The sequence below is a fragment of the Parasteatoda tepidariorum genome, chromosome 7, assembly GCF_982258835.1.
Source record: "Parasteatoda tepidariorum strain Cologne lab strain chromosome 7, Ptep-v5.0, whole genome shotgun sequence".
Lineage (NCBI taxonomy): Eukaryota > Metazoa > Arthropoda > Arachnida > Araneae > Theridiidae > Parasteatoda > Parasteatoda tepidariorum.
In genome coordinates, this window is record NC_141761.1 from 66,007,900 (window position 1) to 66,032,637 (window position 24,738).

The window sequence follows — 24,738 nt, forward strand, 5'->3', positions numbered from 1 at the left end:
AATGTTTCTAATGCGTACAAATGCAACGATGAAAAACGATTATAGTTTGTGCTCTACAGCCAGCGGTTCTCAATTTTTTTGGGTTATGGAACCCTAAATGATTAAACTATTTTCGGCGATTACTTTATAAGGAATAAAAAACAATGTAAATTAAGGTAGATAAAAATAATTGCGAGTGTATTAACTAATAAAATACAGCTTTATTTTGAAAATATTTAAAAAGAGAAGAATGAAATTTTTTTTCATAATTTTTTCATTAATAATCTTAAATTAGATTTTATTGAATTTGCCCTTCTGAGCGATACCTAATATAGTTTTAAATTTGTTTTTTGGAGTATATACATAAGCGAAAATAAAGTAAATAAGCAAGATTATGGTTTTTATTGAAATGAAAATTAAGAGAACTGTTATAAATGTTGAAAATGGTTTGCTAGGGACAATGATTTATAAAACATTTTAAGTCTATTAGTTTTTCATTTAGTTGTATTTATTTTTTTTAATTATAATGTGAGATTTTATTATTCTGAATAAACATTAAATTCTCTTTTAAAGCGCTTGCACCATTAACGAATTTCTATAAAACTCTAATTGAGAATAATAGTGAGTTGCATCACTGTAATAGAGAATGCGTTTTGTTGAAATTAATCACCGCTTTTACTCCGTTTTATAGCCGTCTCTTAGGCAATTGTCCGGAAAACTTCGGGCACTTTAAAATTCTCATCTAATAAGAGTGCAACCGGAGTTTATCTAATTTCCATTTCAATTTATGCGGGAATAATATGATGGTTTGAAACTTTTAATGGAACATTTTTTTTTATCTTCGTTAATTTGCAGCTCTAGGTTTCAATCGATTTAAAACGTTTCGCTTTTGCCATTAACGTTCATTGTTAAATGTATCGAAATAATTTATAGGAAATTTTGAGTTTTTTCTTCTTTTGCTTGTTAATTTGAAATAACCGTATAGCTTATTTGAGTATCATTGTGTTTATTAATCGGCGTTTTTATTTTAAGTTCATATGTATATTTAGAGAAGTTTTCTTTTCAAATAATAAATTTTTATTTTTAAACGAGCTATGCATCAATCAATTATTTCATTAGATGTCTTCTTTTTTTATCAATTGTTATTTAATATTTATGACATCTATATATCCTCTTAAGTGGCGATAAAGAAAGTCCTGATTTGTTTTTCGCTTTGGCATAGACGAATTGAAGTATCAAGCGTATAAGTTGTCATAAGAGTGAAAGCGTAAACGAATATGTTTATAAATTCTTTAGTGAAAATTGTTTCTTGCATAGACAATAAAAGTTGAATCGAACGGAGCTATAAGTTGTAAAGAATTGAATGAGAAAGGTTGAAAGCTAATAGTTCATATCAACAAAGTGATCTTTTATGATGTTTCAATTATACTTATGCAGGTTCAATAATGACAATTTTATTCTTTGAAAAATGAGTATTAGTCATGCTGTTACATTTTTTCAAAGCATAATTAATGTTTAGTTTCTGCCAGTTTTTCTATCGCATGTCCTTTATTTCAATTTATCTTTCTGATAGTTTATTCACTTGACAGCTTTAAACTGATAGCTGTAAGTTCTAAAATTTATAATTGTGATTTTAACAAAGTTTTGAATATTTAGTAGTAATTGTTTTTTAAAACCATAATTATTGCTTTTTTTCTGTTTCAATTCATGTATTTATATTTAAATATTTTTATGTCTGACTTTTTGTTGACTGAAAATTTTAATTTTTTAGATTGAGATTTTTAGTTTTTAAGATTTTAATATTTGATTTAAATTCTTAAGACTTTACTCTAGAACGCATTTCAAATAGATTTAAGTTAGTAACGAGTGGAACAAGCGTGGTTTACAATGTAAACTGCATAATGGCGGAGCATATTAGTATTTAATTAAATGTGAAGAAACTATTTTCTTTTTCTTAACCATAAAACATGTTTTCAAAGATTTTTCTCGACAATCTTAAGTAAGAAAGTTTTGTTGGTCAAAATTATATAGTGAATTATCTGATATTTGAAAAACTGCATGCAATATGGGCCTTTGTCTTGCGTAATGTTTGCAAAAACGCGTCGTAAAAACGAGTCGTAAAAATAAATCGGGAAATTTAAGCCTGTTTAAACTTTCTTTTAAAAGGTAATTAAATATCACCAATTATACATAGCTGGTCATTCTTCCTAAAATCTAGTACACTGTAATTTTTTTAGTTAACTTATAAACGAATGATTTCTAAAAACTGTTTCTTGCCCATATTTGTATTTGTAAAAACCAGTTCAGGTATTCATGTTGATTATAATTGTACTTATCCTTTTCGTTTTTATTATAAGGTATGATCATAAAGATGTTTTTATAATTATTATAAGGATGTTCTTGTATTTATTATAAGGATGTTCTTTTACAATTTAGAGCAAAGGACATAAAATATAGCAATTTCCTTCATTATCTGAAGGACTAAATATGCACGAATGATTAAAAATAATACTCTGAATAAAAAGTTTAAAAAAGAGTGTGAAGTTATGTAATTTAGTTATTTAAAAGCCTTGTTTTAAGTTTTTTTTCTAACTGTTTAATCGATGCGTTTAAATCACTTTGTTTATATGAAAAAATATTTTATAATATCTTTCCATCTCTTTTTATTTAGGTCTCTCATCTCGGCCAAATCTCAATTTGAATTTGAATTTAAATTCGGATTCACCTAGAAAAGCCAGACAAAATCTGTCCCTCAATTTCGGTTGTGCTGCACTGAGCGCTGTGGGTGAGAAGGTAGATGCAGAACTGACTTTAGAAAAACAAGGGTGAGTTCTTTTTTTTTCACTCTTCAAAGTTAAATATTCAACATAGAACTTTTTTACTGTAATCAGAATTACGATGTATACTTAATTTTGCATGTAATGTCTGATTGGTTTTGTGTAAATGGATTCAAAACTAATATGATTTTTAATGAAATTTTAGATATGCAAATAAGTTCATTATTTTCAAAGTTCATAGCAAATTCTTGTAAAATGCGTGAAATAAATAAATAAAAAGTGGCTGTCTTAATAAGTGTTGGTCTAATAATCGAATTTTCACATACTAGCCCTTAATCTTAATTGTTTGATGTCTTGACCATAAGTATGCTAATTATTATAGACTATATGTTAAAGTATAACACCCGACACAAAAACGCACTTTTTCGAATAAGTATACATTTTTTTACCTATTGTATATTTTTGAGCCTCAAGATATAAAAAATATAGATATTATAGATATAAAAATATATAGGTATTATAGATATAGATATCAAAAGCCTCAAGATATAAAAATAAACGTCTCTGGAAAATAGGCTGCGAAATGCTTAGATAGCGGTAGAAAGCTTGGATCCTCTCTATGTTTATTTCACTTATTGCGTATTTCACCTTATCCCGAGAACGGTTTAAGCAAATCAAAACAATTTTACATACTTAAATAAAACTTGCTTATCTGAGGATAATTCTATATTTATAAAAGCATACAAGTAAGCATAAAAACATACAAGTATGTATATAAAGTACGTTTTTATATCATTTTAATCTACATAAATTTGAATTGACAAAATTTGAACAAAATTAGCCAAATGCATAATGTTTTAACTTGTTAGTCTAATAATTTTTGAGAAATTAAAAATTTTAAAATATTTTTTCTATACTTTTTATTTCCTATGAGCTGCAAAATCAGTCTTCAAAATGAGCAGACCTTGTGTGTTCTCCAGAAGTGGTATCCACTCTTTCAGGACCACCACAATGGGTGAGATACCGTTGGCCATGTTAATTTGGACATCTAGGTTCTGCCACACTAGATGGCAGCACCGAGACCCTATTTGGATGCTAAAGTGCACTAGGAATTTAATTTTGCCGAAAATACCAAGAGCCAATAAGGCATTCCAGGGATCTTTTACATGCCGCATAATCATAAGACATGGCCGCTGAGGATTTTCTGCATCCCGAAAATCCTGTGTCTGGGCCGGGGATCGAACCCGCAGACTTGGGCTCAGAAGGACGACGACAAACCAACTGCGCCACCCAGCCACCGAATACTATTTAGTGCGAAATACTATTTTCTATACTATTTAGAGCGAAAAAAAGTAAAATTAACATTTAGCAGCCTGAACTTCCGATAGCTCTCTTGATTAAACGAGGGGAACCATATTTTACAGGTTGTGGCTACATTTTGAGGATCTATAATCAAAATTCGCCGAAAACAATTAAATTTATTCACAGAATTAATTGTCTTAATTTCTTAATTACACGAGATAAATTCTCTCGGAAACGCTTTTAAAAATGCTGCTCTATCATAAAAGTGCCCATCAAAAAGATAATATACGAAAGCAAAGGAGAAAAAATAAAAATCTATCTTAATTTTTGAAAGATATTTTAAAGCTAAACATCTTAGTTTTCGAATTACCGTATTTTCAAGAAAAAGTTTAGTTAAAATCCTCTTAATTGGTGTGTCATAACAAAAACGTTCATACCAACAAAAGGTTTTTTGTAAAAGAAAAAGCTAGATAGAAACCAAAACAATATTCTTCCTTTAATTTTTAAATGAAAGATTTAACTCTAAAATCTCAATTAACTTTTTCACATTGCCGTATTTTAAGAAAAAAAGTTAACATAAAGGTATAAAGTTTATAAGATACTCTCTTTCAAAAATGCTGTGATAATAGAAGCGCTCATGAAAAGAAAAATTAATAGAAAGAGATAAAGAAAAACAAAACAAAAAAGTGTTCTTAGTTCTGAAATATAACTTTAACGTTAAATGTCTCAATTTTCTATGTAACCGGTTATCTGTCTTATCGTACAAGACAAAACGGACAATAAAAGAATAAAGTCTATTAGAAACGTTTCGTTAAAATGCTGCTTTATAGTTAATACGGAAAAACAAGCAAAAATAAAAGAAATTAAAAAATGTTCTCAATTTTTAAAATAGAAAACTTTGAAAAACGACGAAATTGACTTACCTGAATATAATTTTTAAAACTAATCATCAATACAAAACTCAGGGCTCAGTATAAAATAATGTATTTTCAATTCTTCAAATTTCGCTTTTTCATTTGTCTTTTATAACACAAATTAAAAAATATTATTATAAATATGTCTAAACACAAATTATAAATATATCTACAAATAATTTTTAATTATGTTTAATAAAAAATTAGATTTTAGATTTTTTCTTTATAAAATTTATTCTAATTTCTCCCAAAAAAAATTTTGTCTAAAATAGTTTTCCAAATAATATAAGAGCCGAATACCGAATAGTAGCCAAATATTCGTTACATCCTTATTAAAAAATTAGCATGTTTTAGGTTAGGCCGTCTTGCCATTAAGATTCAGTCCAAGTACGTGATAATATAATCATTAGATTAAAAGTTAAGTGTTGAATGTTTCTAGCTACTAAAAACATACAGCATGTTCACAATTCTTTCTATTACCAAATTAAAAGGTGTTTGTTTTTATTTCTTTTGCAATCTGCAGATCGTTGGTTTGGAATTTTTCTAGCTACAAAGAGACATTATAGCCTGTTCGCAGTACATTCGATGGCCGAAATAAAAACACTCCTAATCTTTCCATTAAATTACTCCTCTTCTCATTCAAAAAAGCTAATTTCTTGTCATATCCTGCTGACATTGACACTTCTGGGATATAACCTATTTGTTTCATCCAAGGCTCTCTTTATTAAGGTAATATTACCATGGAGATTGCTGCAGTAGTAAAAACACATCAGCAGAAAACCCCTTCTGCTTCCGAATAAAGGGGTCCCCCACGTGCTTACATCTTCTAAGCAAACAGCATCTTCTGTCCTCTTTATTTCTCCTGTAACTCTTATCTGGTGCACCCAGCAGAACAATAAGAGGATTAGCCTTCTAATCCCATGGAGGGCAAAGACGTTCCCTTTTATCTCAGCAGGTGGTATATACATTTGTCCTCTCCACCACCCTCATCTTCAGAAGGCTTATTGAAGGGAGAGGACAAGATTGCTTTCAATTTCTGGAGAGTTTGGGATCCTTCAAGGTCTTTTGTAATTCTCCTGTATCCCGGATGCTCTTCTGCTGTTCTAGCTTACAGGAGAGGTCGAAATTAATATTGCTCAGTTTTGCGCAATATCCTTTGTTCCTGCTTTGAAGGTAATTAGTTGCTACAATATGATCTGCCCTCTGTGTTCTAATGGAGGTCCCTCAGGTATTGTTATGCCGCGGTTTACAGCTTTCCTGGCTAGAATGCAAATACCTTGTATTGATACTTGAATACAGAAGTTGATTTCACGTTGGGGTAAATTACTGGCATTATTTTTATTGTAGCTTTGCTTGCTGTAAATTTCAATCTATTTTTTATTGCTGTTAATAAAAATTTAAAAAAATTGTTCATATATATTTGGATTGTCACCACTGACCATTTATTTATTTTTATCAATATGTGATATTTAGATGAACTAAACACTTTACATGCAAGATTGAGAATACTACTTCTTAATTGAATATCATATGTATTTAACGCTAATAAAACTTTTTCATGAATATTCTCTGGTAATAATTTTATTTTCAACTGTTAATTTGTCTTACTATTTTTTCTTTTTCTGTAGTTATTTTATTGAGCATTATTGAAATTGTACTATGATCAGTTTTTTAAACTAAGTTGTTATATTGTGTTTAAATATGTATTATTTTGCTTTTCTTAATTTTATCTAACATTTTCAAAGATATCTTTCACATTCATAAATCTCTTAATTCATAAATTCTTTTTCTGTAGTTATTTTATTGAGCATTATTGAAATTGTACTATGATCAGTTTTTTAAACTAAGTTGTTATATTGTGTTTAAATATGTATTATTTTGCTTTTCTTAATTTTATCTAACATTTTCAAAGATATCTTTCACATTCATAAATCGCTCAATTAATAACGTTGCAAATGTGGCTGGGTGGCGCAGTTGGTTTGTCGTCGTCCTTCTGAGCCCAAGTCTGCGGGTTCGATCCCCGGCCCAGACACCGGATTTTCGGGATGCAGAAAATCCTCAGCGGCCATGGTGTATGATTATGCGGCATGTAAAAGATTCCTGGAGTGCCTTATTAGCTCTTGGCATTTCCGGTGCACTAAATTGGCATTTCCGGTGCGGTAAATTCCTAGTGCACTTTAGCATCCAAATAGAGTCTCGGTGCTGCCATCTAGTGTGGCAGAAACTAGACGTCCAAATTAACATGACCAACGGTATCTCACCCATTGTGGTGGTACTGAAAGAGTGGATACCACCTCTGGAGAACGCACTAGGTCTGCTCATTGGCAAGACCAATTGTGCAGCTCATTGGAAATATAACGTTGCAAATATAAGGATTACATCTCTAACTAAATCAATTTTCATTGCTATCTCTGAAACATTTGAGAAGTGATATTTATTATTGTAATGTTGGAGACAATTAAAATAACGTTGTGATTGATTGATTGATTGATTTAAGGTGGTACCATGGATCCATCAGTAGGCAGGACGCCGAGAACTTACTGCGGGTGCTCAAGGAAGGCAGCTACCTTGTGAGGAACAGCGAGAGTTCTAAACAAGACTATTCCCTGTCTCTCAAGTAAGTCCTCTCCATAATATGTGCGAAAGCAAAAGAATCTTCCTTTACGTGATTCTTTTTATTTTTCACAAAACTTTGATGTTATACAGTACAGAACCCGTTCTCTGGAAATCAGATAACCGGAAAACCAAATAACCGGAACGAAATTCAATAAATTTCCCCGCCATTTTCAAAAAAATAATTTTTTTTCCTCATAAGATTTTAGGATTTTTCTTTCTTTTTTGAAAGATGCTTACCTTACCATCATTTTGGAAATAATCATTAGTGTATTACTTCATCGTTTTTTCGTCTTTTTAAGATTATTTCCAAAAATTTTTTTTTAGTTGGGTTTAACAATAAAAAAACGGCTTTTTGTAGCGATTCAGAAAACCGGAAAAATCAGTTATCCGGAATAGCGATGGTCCCGATCGTTCCGGATAATCGATTCCCTACTGGTATCATTTCATAATATATTTTTTTTATTATTGATGAAGTAAGAGCCGCAATGACTCAGGGTATAGAGCGTTCGCTTTCCAATGAGGCTAACCGGGTTCGAATCCCAGTCGATACGAATTCCGCATCCGGCTTGTACTGACCACAATACTAACGTGAAATATCCCCAGTGGTAGACGGATCATTTGTTAGAGTCCCCTTGCCGTCAGGCTAACCGTGAGATGTTCTCATAGTCTTCCTCTCTATGTAATGCAAATGCGAGTTAGCTCCATCAAAAAGTCCTCCACGAAGGCTAATTTCTCCCAATACTTGATCCAGGAGTTCCCTTGTCTTCTGGATTGGGGTCAAAATTACAAGGCTACGGAGTTGAACATTAGTAGTCGTAAACCCATAAAATTGGGTCGGCTGTTCAACGACGGTTATTATTATAATATTGAAGTAAAGGCTTTGTTTTATTTGATTGATGGAAATGGCAGGTGTATTGTTTTGAATTTTTCCGGGTTCTTCCTTAAACAGATCAATACTTTTGCATTGTTAGTTTAACACTGTTTATTTGTATGGTTTTAGATTTTATTCAAATTTTAATCGGTTGTTGTAAAAAGTATCGTTGTTTAAACTGAAGAAACCGATACGGATGATTCTGGAAAATTTCTTTAACGTAAGTTTCGTCCAAATGATTTTTTTCCTCTGAAATTCCTTTTAAAATTCTCCATTCCATAATTGTATTTTTATAATTTTGTTGGAATTCTATGCATCTCCAATTTTGATGGGGTGAGGACTTTGTATTTTACATGTTATAAAACATATCGACGACGGAGCAAAATATCGTATCAATCATTTTATTATTAAAAATTTATTTTCAACTGAACGATGTATACTTTTTTTCCCCACCAAATCGTTTTCTAAATGCTATTTCTGAGTAATTTCTCTTTTAGTTGAAAAAGACTTGATCTTACGACTATCATTCTATCCAATCATTTCATTCTCCATCACGTATCACATCTCCGCATTCACAATCCCTAAATGGGAATTTTGTTCCTGGGAATCCGCGCCATCTGTTGTAAAGAATGAAAAATTGAGATGCTTTATGACTAACCCTCACGGAACTATCACCTTTTGAATTATAAAATATCGCACCACTGTAACAATTAGAAACGGCAGTGTAATAAAAGTCCTTTGGAGTGTTAATGCATAAGAAGTAATAAAATAGGTACCTAATTAAAAAAAAAAAAAACACGAACAAGTCTGGAATTTCGATTGTATGAACAATTGTTGTAATACACCATACTTTTATAAATGATTTGAGAAAATTTTAAACATTTTGGAACCAAAAATCAAATAGTTTGAGTTAACTTGCTTGTTTGATTCGTTCCTCTCACCTATGTACTTTAAGACTCCTAAGACTTAAGTTAAAAATTATAACAGTCAATTTTGAAAACAACGTATTTAATTTTGATTGCGTTGCTTCACTTATATTCTGTTTTTAGTGAATGGTATTTTTAATACATTATTGCTATAATACTTATGGAACAAAAATGATGTTTACGTATCACAAAAATCATCTAATTACAATAAAACTGATTTAATGATTCTATATATGTAAATAATTTTATTTTATTAAATCTTAATTAATGGACGTAATTAAAGCATCTGTTACCTAAACATTTTCTAATTCACTGGATTTAAAATGCTTTTCAACTTTTTTTTTTTTCATGTAAATGTATATTAAAAAGGATTTGTGTATTTTATATGCCGAATTTATATGACACAAGAACTAAATGGCTGTCATTGTAAAAACGTAGCTAACAGACTAAACTAATTATATTATAGTTAATTGAAAAATATATATAAATAAGAAATAACAGTCGACATGTTTCAAGCGCTAAATAACAGACGTCCATTTTCAAGACTTGCCAAATGTAAATAAGAAGAAACGAAAGTTATTTGAAATATAAAATGCAAAGTTGATACTAGAAAATGGGAAAATAAAGATGAGAAACAAAACTAGAAAAACCGCAGTAGCCGTGAGAGAAAAAAAGATGATGAAAAACAGAACAAGAAAAATCACAATGGCAAATCTGGGTGAATTGCATTTCCACGCGTGATGATGAAGTGATAGTGAGGAACTAATGACGTTAACATGGGAATCAGCATTCGTGTGAATAAAACAAGATTCCAGGGTATCAAGATGAGCTGAGTTATGTTTTTTTCACCTTTATTTTTCCATTTTCCGTTATTAACTTTATATTTTATATTTCAATTCACGTTTGTTTCTTCTCATTCAAGTCTGGCGTGTCTCGAAAACCAACGTCTGTTTCTGAGTGCTACAAACATGTCGACTGTTATTTCCTACTTACTTATTTTAAAGCGAATAAAGCTTTTAATCAAGTAGTACCTTACCGCTTCAGTTTCTTAGAATTATCTATTTAATAATCATATTATAATTTTAGTTGAGTTTTAGTTTTTATTTTAATTCTTTTTAGATCCATTTTGTTACAACGAAAAAAAAGAAATTTTCCGTTTCGAATGTTAATTTTTAAGAGAAAACGAGTGACAGAGAATTGCTGAAAAAGAGTTATCAAATTACATAGTAGCTTCGCACTCATTTTACTTTAGAAATTGAAAATTAAATCATAAATTAAACTGGAATGAAGAACATTAATTTTAAATTAATGCCGCTCATTTATGTGTCTTTTAAGATAAAAATGAATAATCTCTCATTCCGGAAAGAGCAAAAATTTCCACTAGTATCACATAATTATTCATTCCATCGATGCAATGCACGCGATGTAATGTCTTTTTAATTGCGCTTCCTCTCTTCTCTCCAACTTCTTCAACCATAAAAACTTATTTTCTCCTTTTTTTTTTACAATTTCAAAAAATCGTGTATTTTTTATAACTGAATTTAAATTTTTCCATCATTTTGGAGAAAATTTATACATTTCTCGTTGCTTTAAGAGGAAATGAATTGCGGCATAAGGTTCCATATAAAGATGCTTTCTGCATTACTAATGAATAAATTTAAACATACTTTAGTATTAATAATTTAGAAACTAATAGTTTGTTTTGTTTGTGCAAGATAATAGTGGATAGACTAATAGTTTTAAGTCTTAAATGTGTTTTTCTCAAAATCAGATTTTTTCGCATTTAACACCGCCCTTAAACACAATATCTCTTGTTGTTTTTAAAATTACTATCTGCAATTTTTCATTAGTGTTTATGATTATAGCATACATGTTTTCAACTACAGACTAAAAGAAAAAAGTCGAATTTCATTTTTCTGCATGTTTTTTTAGCAAAAACAAGTGTGGAGTTTTTTAAAGATTTGCTTTTTTTTACTATTTTGATGTTTTATTCAGTAGTACATGCACTTGATTTTAAGATAATAGTTCAAACATAGTTTATAACCGTCTAAACCTTAAAGGATTTTCTGTTTTAAGCGATAGAAATTTTTTTACAGTGCTTAGCGTATATGCAAAAAATGCCTAATTTTTTATCTAAAATTGGTCATTTAAAAACAATAATAATATTTTTTTGTTGCTAGATTTATAAGTTTTACACATATTAAAACATCTATTATTAGTTTTTTTTTTTTAAATTTTATATTAATATTTAGAAGAAAAAATTTCGTAATTAGTCAGGTACCTTATTGTAAACAATAGCTAACCAGAGACAAAATTAAATGTTGAACTCACCTAAAACAAATCTTCAATTAATTAGAAATTACAGAATTAAATTGACGAAGTTGACTTTTCTAGTTGAATTATTAAAAACGAAAAGTTTACATTGTCAAACAAATAGCCTATTTTTCATTCATCTTCAAATAGCAGGGTGTCAGTTCAATATTTAGAAAAAACAATTTCGAAGTTAGTTGGATACCTTATTATAAACAATAGCTAACCAGAGACAAAATTAAATGTTGAACTCACCTAAAACAAATCTTCAATTAATTAGAAATTACAGAATTAAATTGACGGAGTTGACTTTTCTAGTTGAATTATTAAAAACGAAAAGCCTACATTGACAAACAAATAGCCTACTTTTCATTCATCTCCAAATAGCAGGGTGTCAATTCACAACTATTTTCATGAGAATTTTGATAAATGGCGGCTGTAGTTTTCTTAAAAGTACTGTGCACTGTTTTTATCCCCTACTCGGTGCTGTTCGAATGTCTCCTATATATTTTGCGAACCATTTTATTCCTGTTACTTTGTTTATGATACTAAAACATAAAATTTGCAATTTTAATTTTTTTACAATTAATTAATTATTTAAGACTTGAAGCACATTATTTTTGACACATTTTTATCGGCAATGTTTATTTAAATAACATAACTATGATATTAATTTTTTTCATTTACGAACTAAGCGCAGTATTCACATATGACATTGGTTGTATACTTACATTTCACATCTTTGAGGAAACATTTAAAGCCTTAAAAATCTTTAATGTTAATTTTTTTAAAATTAAATTCTCAAAGTGCGGTTTAAATATAACTTTCCACACCTGTTTTCTTCGTTAAAAATGTTTAACTAATGTAATGTTCTTACTTTTATAATTAAATATTGATGTATTTATTTCTGTAATTTATATGATACCGCGAAACTTTATGAGTAAATAATAATAAATAAATCAATTTAAGTTCATATATGTGTGTGTTTCTTTCCTTTACGATATACTAGATGATAATGTATTAAATAGGTTTTTCATCTTTCTTTTGGATAGAAATGGGAAAAAAATGTTTTCGATTAAAATGGAATTCAGCTTTTTTTTATTATTTTTTTTAAATGTTCTTTCATTTTCATAAATTTATAAATTACTTTCCTTTTTTTCTCTCTTCCGTTCAGGAAAATCTGGTCTTTGTTCTTTCCATTTCATACTTCAGATATTCGTTGATTTAACTTTATTCATACTTTTTTTTGTTTTGTTTAAAAAAGAAACTTAAGCTTGTCTTGATGTCTTTCTTTAACTTCAAATTTGCTTTGACCGCAAATGTTTTTTTTTCTTCGTTCCTTTTCGCTCAGTGACTCAAAGCTCCAGAACTTCATGATTCTGCTACGGCTCATTAAATCTTGGTCTGATTTTTTTTTATTTACTTGATTGCGCTCTAATGTCATTAAAAGCATAAAAATCCCTCTTTCTCTAATGGCTTGAAGACACTTTTCAGATGAGGTACAAGCTTATAGCTGTTGCTGCTAGACGTTAATGACACATGTGATTTTTAACGATCGTTAAAACTTAAAATTCAACTTTTTTTTCAATAGCTTCATTCCTTTGAGCTAAAAGAGGAAGCGAATTTGCAAGAATTATCTGTGAGAGGTTGTTTATCGTAACATAATTTAACATTTTGCATCTGCTCATTAAATTGATTGAAATCCCTGGAAATGTTTGAGAAGAGAATTAAAACAAATAATTTGATTCCGCCGCTTTTATATTTTAGAATATTTTTCCAGCTTTCATTTCGTAATGATTTCCTTTTAATAGTTTTTAAATGATTTCATTTCCACAGTTTTTATTCTTCGTAACGTTTTACTTTACATAACGCTTTACATTGCGGATTTTGTTTGAAATATTTATCCTAAAAAATAATGTAAAAGTTTTATTTTTATTATTTGTGTAATGAAACTGCTTTTTAAACACTTTATTTTTATGTAGATGAAAAACAATGTTGTAGATTGTTTGTTTTAATTGTTTTTAAAATCTGTTTAGTATTAAACATAATTTACCTGAAAATGGAGAAAAAATAATATGTAGGATTGTTTCCTATCTTATAGATTTGAGGTTAAAATGTTGATTTTCTTTTCCATGATATTTTTTCACAATTTTGATAATATGGTGCATTACAACACATTTCCATCAAAAAAAAGGAAAAAATATGAAGATGTTTAGTTTCATTAGATTGGGAGGAATAGCATTTGATAATTTCTAAAGATTTTTTTTATCAAAAATTTAAAACAATCAAACAATGCGATCAGCAATTTAGGATAGGTAGTTTAAACTTTGCATTTATTTGTTTTTCAATTTTTCAATAAATCTCTGGAGAAAAAACATAATAGGGGTTACTTAAAAAAAGCTTTTAGTTAAAAAAGCTTTCTAGCTCAATGAGGAATTTATATCCAGAAATTTGTATTTGTTTTTATAGAATTAGAAGAAAATTGTTTATTATTAGTCGAGAGAGATTAAATGCATTTTAATCTTTAAATATTTAAACTAACTTTCCGGAACCTAATTCTGTTTATTATCCACTTAGTTTTTTAATTGTTTTTTAAGAAACATAACTTACTGTTTTAAATAAGTGCATGTATATATATATATATATATATATATATATATAGAGAGAGAGAGAGAGAGAGAGAGAGAGAGTGAGTGAGTGAGAGAGGGGGGGGGGAAGCAGTGCACTCTTTTTTTGCGGATATGATCGTGTGAGCTGATGACCAGATTATATCTTTTCCGTATTTTGTATTCCAACTTTTTAATTTTTTTTTAATACCTTTAGAAAAAAAATTTATATTTTTTTTCTTCATATTTTCTCTATATTTTAAACTTATTTTATGAGTTCTACATACCTGCAGCCTATTCGCTGCAAATAAAAATTATTACTATTTTTCTTTATTTTCTTCGTTAATCTCTCTTTTCTTTTATCCTTATTGCTAGAATATGTAGATAGATAATTTTTCTATGATCAGTAAGTTGATTTTAAAAAAAATATTTGATATTTAGGCAATCAAAATATTACCCCTTTATTTTGAACAAAATTTTAGTTTTCCGTAGAGTAAAAAAAGAAAGAAAAAGATAAGGAAACGATTCCGTTTTCAATCAGACTTATTTAAAATTAGATAAAGAGCAACCAAGCAGAAAAAGTGTATAAAAACAAAATAGAAAGGAATAAATTTCGAAAAATTATCGATTACGCTTGTTTGATGTTAAACACTTCGATAATATATATAAATTTCAAGATTCTCAGAGAAAGGAATCTTGAATTAAAATGAATTTAAAGTTATGTGATCTTGTAATTAAAGATGCTTAGTGATATATAATATGTTACAAAAATAATAGTAAAAAATATTTGCTTAATCCTCTAAGTTACAAATAATAAAAAAAAGAAAACCTTAGCCGTTGATTACCGTGTATCAATTCTGGTGCCTTTTGGACGAGGAATAAATTTTCATCCATCACTTCCCAATAAATTATAAATTGAATTTCGATTCATCACTTCAGAGGACCTTCTTCCAATCTTTAGTTCTCCATTCTACGCTCTCCTTTGCACATTCCGGTTGGATCATCTTATTCTTTTTTCGGATGAAGGGTCTTTTTTACAATCACAATCATACGAAACAAGCGCGTGCACACTGTCCAGCTGCATTCTGACGACGTCTTATGGTTCCTCAGATCAACGCGTCTTGAAGTTGAGTCGTTTTTCTTGGTGATCTTGATCTTCGAAGATCGTGAACACTTTTTCCATCATTCTACTTCATTACTATGTGGCCCTCAATTAATTTGGGAATTCCAAATTGTTTAAGCTTTTTAATAATCAAGAGGCGAGTGGCCAAACGCATGTTTTCCCTGTCTTCATACTGAGAGTATTAAAATAAACACTGATATTTTTACTTGGGAAGTAGAATTCTAATGCTTTGAGGCTTAAACAAGTGAGTTTAGCACACAATGACGCAGCTGTAATTTTGTTTCGCATACAACAACCCAGTACAACAGTACCCAGTTTTGTTGTACAACAACTCAGCTCTATATACGAAGCATCTAGGAACTTAAGAACACGAAAAGATAATTTGCATACAGCTTGTATAGAAAGAAAGCAACGGATTATTTTAAAGGCCACATATTTCGCATGGAATTCCTCTGCTCAAACCACGGAGTACTTCTGTGTGAGAAATTTTATTATATAAATTTTGTTTAAGTATTAAAAACATGAATTGTATTGGACTAACTCAAAACTTTTGATTTCCATCTTTAAATTCTCTTTTGGTGTTTGTTAAATTTAAAATTTTCAAGTATAGTATTAATTGCTTACCATGTAGGAGGACTAAAGCAGTGAATTAACATCATTTAGAAATTTTGCTTACTTAGAACAGAAAAACAAATCGTGTCAGAACTTTTGCTCCCTACTGTATGTTCTTTGTTTTGATATCTTGGTATGCTAAATTAGTTTAGAATAATACTTACATAAAAAGATACACGCCGTCTATTTTCAAATCTGTTGTTTGTCGGCAGGACCAATAAAGTTAATGTTCCGGTTGGTTTCTTTTAAACCACGTTTTCCTTTATTTTGACTTAAATAGGACAAAATAAAGAAAAAAGAGACAGAGGGTAAATAAATGTAGCAATCAGCCATCTTGACAAGAAACAGGGATTGTGGCTGAGTCAACACAGGACTTGATTCCTGATGTTACTGCATAGAAGGGAATAGAAGATACAGGAAGCCAACTTAGAGAAAATGGGATCTTAAAAAGAAGAATGGGAAAAAAAGAACATTCGACAACTGCCTTGCATTGGTCGCTTTTGGGGTGCTAGTGATATCATTAATCACAATTCGTCCTGCTCGACACCCCCATCTGAGATACGGTGTAGAATAAATTTACAGCAGCTTCTGGTCTTACATAAGAATATCTTTTTTTCTTTTCTTTTTGGGTGGCTTATTTAGTTCTATATTATTTTGTCTTGAAATTTGCTCTTGTGGTAAATCATAATTTATTGCATTTGAACCTATCTTACAGGCTTGTTTGTGCTAAGTTTTGGGTGGGAACGCCTAAAATTTCTTTTAAATAAAAAGTGAAATAACAAGTTATGTCCCCAACGCGACATGAATTAAGTTGCTTTTCCCTTAAATTAAATTATGAAAGATGAAAAAACATCGTTCTATCATAAAAAGTGAAAAGATTATCCTTTAAGTTATAAGAAATGAAAAAGTTTCGTTTTGTTTGAAAGGAGAAAGGAAACGTTATTTAGTAAGTTATAAAAAACTAAAACATATTGTCTTTGCTTTTATTTAATTTGTTATAAAAATGTGTGTTACCACTCCAAAAGTAGTAAAAAAAAGATAATTTAAACATGTAAAGAATTTCTTTTCAGTGCAAGCACTTTAAAGCAATAACCAAGTATATAATTTTTGTCTGATTATTTCTGTCTTGTTCTTAATGCATTTTAATAAATTAAAACAATAATTAAAAATTGGTGATATTTTTGATGCCAAAAGAATAGATTTTGGTTAGGTTGCATTCTAATGTGGCTATTTTATGTTCTGAGTTTTATATTTTGATTTTTTTTTTTAATTTATAGTTTCATTGTGCTTTCAAAAGTCTAATTACTTAAAAAAAAATATCTGCAACATTTAGATCTGTGATTCACAAAATATGGGTGGTAATAGCAATCTGGTAAATTTGTCCTCAGTAGTTTAGCCAGAAGGGGTGAAAAATAGTTTGAGCCTCTAACAATATTTATACTATTTGCGCCATCGTGCGTTACTTCTGTAAGACTGCGTTAATTGAAACATTTAAAAACAATTTTTAGACACGTTTTCTTAAAAATCATTTCACTTGCAAAATTCATTTAACTTTTTTTTATCCTTTATCACACTAAATGATGTTCGGAAAAAGGTTTGGAAGACTTGCCAAAATCCAGAGTTTTAGACAAATAGCAGTTCCCGAAAAATAAAGATTCTAAAAACCGTATTTTTTAAAATTTTGTGTCTTGTTTTGATTTTGTTTAAATTTTGAGTTTTATTTTTTAAAATTACCGTTGTACCGTTTGATGTATTACTCATTATAAAAAGAAAAGATAAAAAACGAACTTTTATACCCAACAAGCATATATTGATATATGCTTGTTGGATGTTGGCTTTTACGACTGTTTTCGTAAAATAAAGCTGTCATTTTCACTCAATTCATAGTTTTGCTCAATTCTGTGCGTAAAATAAAAAACGGACCACCTTGAATAACTTTTGATCTAATGATCGGATCTTCACATTCCAGGACTCAATCCTAATGATTCAAAGGGGTGACTTCAAATATGTTAATTAATCAGTGCATGCGATATTTCAAGTTACGAAATCAGACGCAAAAACATATTTGAGTAGACGTGTCCTTTTTTTCGACGGATTCGGATTTGTGACCCTCAAAATATAAAGAGTAGCCGCAATATGGGAAACATAGTCCCCATTGTTAGGTCAGGAGAAAGGTCCAAAGTTTAGACCCCTTAATGTTAATTTTATTTTTTGCGTATTTCGCCATATCTCTGAAACTTTTTAAGTGAATCGAAAAATTTTTGCACACAATTATAAAATTTATTTTTTCAAAGATGATTCCATGAAAAATATAACTTTTAGTAAATATTTTTTTATTATTTTATTTAGTAATAGTTTAAAAAAATTTGAATTGCAAGCTATAAAACTTCTACATCATTTTAAGGAACATAATTTTATATGGTAAAATACAAAATCTGAGCAAAACCGATCGAATAGCTCCTGAGAAATCGAATTTATGAAGTCGTTTTTTTGAAATAAAGGGTCTAAACTAAATTAAGAAGTCTAAACTTTAGATCGTTCCCCTGACCAAACTATGGGTACTATATTTTTCAATTTGTCGCTACCCACTATATATTGTGAGTTTGAAATTCGAATCCTTCGAAAAAAAGGTATGTTTATTCAGAGGAAGTACGTTTTTGTGTCTGATTTCGTAACTTAAAATATCGTCTGCACTAATTAATTAGCATAAGGGTCACCCTCTAAGAACTTTAAAATTTAGTCCTAAAACGTGAAGATCCGATCAATAGATCAAAAGTTATTCTGGGTGGTCCGTTTTTTATTTTCGCACTCTACGTCTATCATCTTCAACTATAAAAATTGCAATTTATCAATTGAGAATTCTATCATTGCATCAAAAGTTATTCAGTTTATTTCAGTCTGTTTAGGCACCATAAGTTCTTTCATTTCTTTTAATATTTATTGAGTGTCAAAGTTTATTAAATAATTCTGAGTCGCATAGTAATATATTTATTTAACCAGTTTGTTCGAATTTATCACAACATATTAGTAATACCAAGCAATCACTTTTCTGTACTAATTTATGGGTTATCTTAATTATAATTTTTTGTACTTATTGCTGTATTATCGTAAGTATTTTTTTATTTTCTAATTTAAAGGTTATTACAATAATTACGTTCTCTACTTATTAATAGATTGTGATAATTATTTTTTATCGACTAATTTTTTGGCTATCGTAATCATTATATATTGTCCTTATTAGTGGGTTATCATAATTGTCATTTTCTGTACTTATTTATGGGTTTTCATAATTATTATTTTTGTGCTATTTTTTTAAAATATGAGATCTATTTCTGAACAACTCTATATTCAAAGATGTGACTTATTATTTGTGTATGTTGCAGGAGTGCCCGTGGCTTTATGCACATGAAGATAGTTCATAGCGACGGCCGGTTCATTCTAGGGCAGTTCAGTAATCCATTTTCTAGCATACCCGAAATGATTCATCACTATTCCATCAACAAGCTGCCGATCAAGGGAGCCGAACACATGTCCTTGCTTTATCCAGTCATCGACCAGCTTTTGTAACAATTGCTGCCTCCTTCTTCCTTTCGACGGCAGCTCCCCCTGGAAGACATCGTGTTGCTCAAACTCTTAACTATTCAGTATGACTCTTATTATACATTCCTTTGTGTGTCGTCCGAATCTGTTGTGTACTGAAATGTTTGGTGATTTCATTACGTTAACTCATGACTTTGCTGATATCCTGTTTTGCCATTTATGACTATTTGAGATTTTATAGGCAATTGGGTTGTGTGCAATTAAAATACCATGTATCCTAATTATGTTATACAAAAATCCATTATGATATAGCTATATATAAATTCCTTTATATATTTTCACATTGTTAAAATGATGTCACTTGTTTTGAACCATGCTCGTCGTTAATCCTACTTCGTTAATCGTACTAATTAGTCCTACTTTGTTAGTATTTCTGATTTACTTTGTTGTCCTACTAATTTAAAATGCATATGCACTATATTTAAATAAATATTAGTGTTTTGTTATAGTTTAAAGTTTTCTGAAGTATTCAGTACCTTTATTTCAAATATAAATACGTAGAATGAGAAATTTGAATAATAACTTTTAGAATCAAAATAATCAATAATGTTTTATTTTTAAATATTGACATTGTGTTTTTGTTGAAGTGTGTACCATTATTTTATTTGATTACAGGTTTGTGTGTGAGTATTGTATCATTTTGTTTTAATTTTTCTTTTAAGTATTAAACAAGTTCTGGCTCATTTGTAACTGCTAGTCCTTATTAAAACAAATTTCTCATGCTAGTTAAATCATTACTAGTCATTAATATTGATTAGTTGTTTTCTTTTGTTTGTACTGACTAACTTCGTTTCAAAAACATTGTATATTTTGCATTCGGAAGTTTAAAAAATATCACTTTTTTCGGATTAGTTAAAAGATAATTTTGTTAATTAAACTTGTTTATTTTTAACAGTGAATTTCGAACTCTTTCTCCAATTAAAAGCATTTTCAATGATTATTTTATTGTTTTTTTCCTTGAGCCAAACAAAGGCATTGCTATAAAAATATCACTTATTAATTTTAGATAGTATTTTTTAGCACTCTCGTCATTTTCTTGGTTCTTTTAGTCATTTTTAGTTGTTTTATAAGAAGTAATTTTTTTTAAAACTTTTTCACATATTATTTATAAACAACTCCTAACCATTTTCAACTGCAGGATGCAGCATTTTTATCCTTATTAAAAAATATAAGAGAACAAACTTTGAACTTCCGAAACACGAATTAGTTTTGTTTCCAAATTTCTTCTTTTTATTTTACCCCCTCTGAAAGAAATTACCTTCGATCAACATTTGATCCTTTAACACCTAGAAAAAGCCTTTTTCAAGGCGCAGTTTTCTTTCAGTTCGAAATCCCAGTTTCCCTGAGTTAGGCCTTTTCAAACACTCGATAAAACCGGTTGGTTTCGACAAGAATTGAGATTTCTTTAGCAGTCGGTCTTAAGCTTTGTTTGCTGCCACCATCAACTGCAGAAATATTACCTTTGAAGGAAAAAAAGTTGGCTCTATTCGATGGAGAAGATTCGCCATTTTCATCTAATGGTATTTTTTTGTCGGATGGTTTTAAAGAGAGATAGCACAATACTGGGCATTGAATTATATATTTGCTTTTCTCTTTGTTCTTTTATACTGCTTGGATATTTTTTGCACCAGTTTTGGCAAGATAAATAAACTACCTTTTTTTTTTAAATGATCTTATTTCATCTTCAAGGAATCTTTTTTTTTTTATTCCATGTCAATTTAATAGATAAAAATAAACTTATCTGATTAGTTTTGATTTTTACAAAAGCATTAAAATTTACCCTTTAGTATTGCAGTTGGAAACTTAATATTTGTAATTGGAAATCTAATTATTTTAATCAGAAACTTAAATGGTGCATTTGAAAATTTAATTGTAATTATTGAAAATTTGATTCCTACTCTTATAAATTAGTCACATTTAAGAAAACCTTTGTTTATTTATTATTCTTATTTTTTTCTATTTGTATATACTTTTAAGTGAAATATGAATTTGGCTTTATTTAAATATGCCTTTTTAGAATGTGCAATTGTAAGAAATTGGAATAATTTGCAGTTTAAAAACCCTGAGCAAAATTTCAAACTTGCAGGATGCATTTTTATTATCTTATTTTGTGTCTGGTATGGATTTATTGAGCTATGATGTCTTCAGATGATTAATTATTAATCATTAAAACTAAGTAAACTATGTCTTAACCAAAAACTAAAAACCTGTTTTAATTATATAATCTTTCTTATATTATCCTGAACATAATTCAAATATGTCTGATTACATTAAAAGTATTGTGTAAAGCGAAGCCAGACGAATGTTGAAATATAAGAATATATAGATATATATTCATCACATTGATCTATATGAGTCCAGATATTTTCACAATTATAAATAGAAACATATTGTAAGAGTATATATATATAAATAAATAATATATATTTAGGAATATGTAGTCTATTAGACAACGAGTTTATTGTAAATACTGTTTTGATGTAGTTTGTAGGTATGCAAAAATGAGAGGCCACATTAAATACAGTACCACTGTATCAATTCCACTTACCATTTGTACTTAACCAGCAATTTATGCTGTGATACTGCAATGTACACAAAATGTCACTTTAAATGTGAGCAATAATTTTTATTTTCCATATTTATCTGTGACTATCTATTTCTTTTATTAAAAGTTAACCAATTTTATTTATGATAATTTTAGAATTTATGTAAAATGTTTATTTACTCTAAAACACCAGGCTCATTGTTTATAAACTCATTCTGTTAGCTAACCAGAAACTCAACTTTTTTTAACGATACTTACTCTTCCAATTTTTCGAAATTCTTTGTGCCAAAGTTTTCTATTGGTGTGAGTTCTTATTGTAGAAATCATATATATATATTTATAAACTTATTGTCAATAATTCTACCATCTAGTTAACTAATATTCTTACGCTAATTTCTATATCTGACTGATGGATAGGAGAGAAATTGTCTCATATTTCAATCAAAAATTATGTTTTAATTTTTACATCTTTATGCGTGTATATAGTTTAATAAAAAGTACATATTTATTACTTTTTTAATACTTTTTAATTATATTATTTTAATATGACTGAGATTATTTGTGTTAGTTTTTTGTGATATATTTTTTTGTTTTCGTGTGCCTAAACACGCAACACTATATTCTGCATAACAGATTTCAACTTTTTCAAAAGCAAGATTGTACTTTTCTTTGATTCTGAAAATTTTTAAATTTTGTCCATCTTGATTCTTTAGTTTGTTATTTTTTTTTATATTAGTGTATGTATTTTAATTCAGTAATAGTAATTTAAATTTTTCTCTATGGATTATTTAACATGAAATGAATTGAAAAATAATTATCTGTATTGAAGGAGATTAAATTATTATTTTCAGCTTTTTATGCATAGTTATTTTGTGCGTTTTTTTAAATATATATTTATTTGTTAGTTTGAGTTTTATATAATTTTTTAGTAAAATTGTTTTGAATTAAATAATCAAAATATACATTAAAAATTTATTTTATATTTTTCATTATAAGAATTTTTCTGCCATTAAGAGATAAATTTTTGGTTTAACTAAATTAGAATTTTGTTTTTATTAAGTATTAATTTGAATGTTTAGTTTTTCTTTATTAAATATATTGATACTCTTTAAAAATTAACGAAACATTTGAAGCTTATTAAATTCTAGTTTTGCTTTTTGTATTTTTTTTCTTAATTTTTGTGTTGTTTTCTTTTAGTTTAGTTGTCTACCTCCATGTGAAATTCATTAAAGATTCATTATTGTTTTAATTTTTTTGAATATACTTTTTGTTAATTATTCTTTTCTTCTGTGTTTAAAGTACTTAACAAGAAAACAACGTGCACTGATTTACTATAAATATGATTCAAACTTTATACAAATAAAATAGATATGTTTAAATTTTCATTACCGTACACATTTTTTTTGGCTGTGAAATTTTGTATTTACAAGTTGTCTTGTTAGTGCACATAAAATGTTCTATGTACCTTAATGATTGTTTTATATTCATATCTTAAAAACTTTGGATATGCATATGCATTTTGCGTTAACTTTGAAACATTTTAAAACGATTTATAAATTTCCTTCATTAGCTCTTATAATTTTATTTATTAATTCATTCTTTGTGTTTGAATATTTCAGATCAAAATAACCTAATAATTAAACATTTAACAGAAGTAACGTGGTATTTATGGCGTAATTTTAATGAATTTCTTTTTAGAAAAACATTTAGTACCTGAGAAATAGTGTGGTTATTGTAATCTACTAATATTTAAAAGTGAATTAATTAAAGTATTTAATGATTTTATTTAATAATATTGATTTGCTTTGATCATAAATTAATTAGCGAAAATAGTTTATTATGTGTATGGTTTTATTCTTTAAAAATTTTGACTTCGTTAATAAATTTTTACTGTTATCCTAACACATTTTGTATACAATTTTTTTTATATGATTAGTACAATCTTTTTTTTATTTTTATTTCATTTTAAGTGTTATTAATTGAAATTTATTCAAGATTGTAGTTTTATTCAGCCTGCTTTAAATTGTGTACCTTTTATTTATGTTAAAACTTTTGTGATCACTTTGCTCTTTCCTGAAAATTGTAAGTATTTTTATGATAAGATTTCCTTTTAATTCTAAAAATTCACAAAAAAATACCCAGAAGTGCATGGACAATTTAAAAATATCTCTTTGGCAATTACAGATGCTACTCTTATCCGACTTTTTTGCTATCCCTGCTTTAAAGGAAGAATTTTAGTTGAGTTGAGATGTTTGCTGCCTTTCTCCACAAACTAAATGTTTCGATGTTTGTCGATAAATATACCGAGTCAGAGGAAGGTATGTTAGACTCATTTGATGATAGCAGGGACCAAAGTTAAGAACTGAGTTGCTATCACGTTATTATAGCAACTCAAACAATTGAATGAATTGACAAAAGTAAAATGAATAAATTTCACTTAATCTAGGCATAAATGTTCAAAATACATGTCTTGATGGTGCATGTAATATCACTGTTATTTTATTTTTTATTCACAGTAATAAGAAATCGAAGATTACCCAGTTTCACGAGTAAAATA

General features: G+C 28.6%; 1 protein-coding gene across 1 annotated transcript in view; it reads left to right on the forward strand.

The window, feature by feature from the left end:
* hwt (SH2 domain-containing adapter heavyweight) overlaps window positions 1-23,868 on the forward strand; it is a 351,568-nt gene extending 327,700 nt beyond the window's left edge. The window contains exons 6-8 of the mRNA XM_043042633.3: window positions 2,651-2,804; window positions 7,470-7,589; window positions 19,420-23,868. Coding sequence (XP_042898567.2) covers window positions 2,651-2,804; window positions 7,470-7,589; window positions 19,420-19,603 — 458 coding nt within the window. The 3' untranslated portion in view covers window positions 19,604-23,868. The remainder of the gene's footprint in view (window positions 1-2,650; window positions 2,805-7,469; window positions 7,590-19,419) is intronic.
* Window positions 23,869-24,738: the final 870 nt, after the last annotated feature.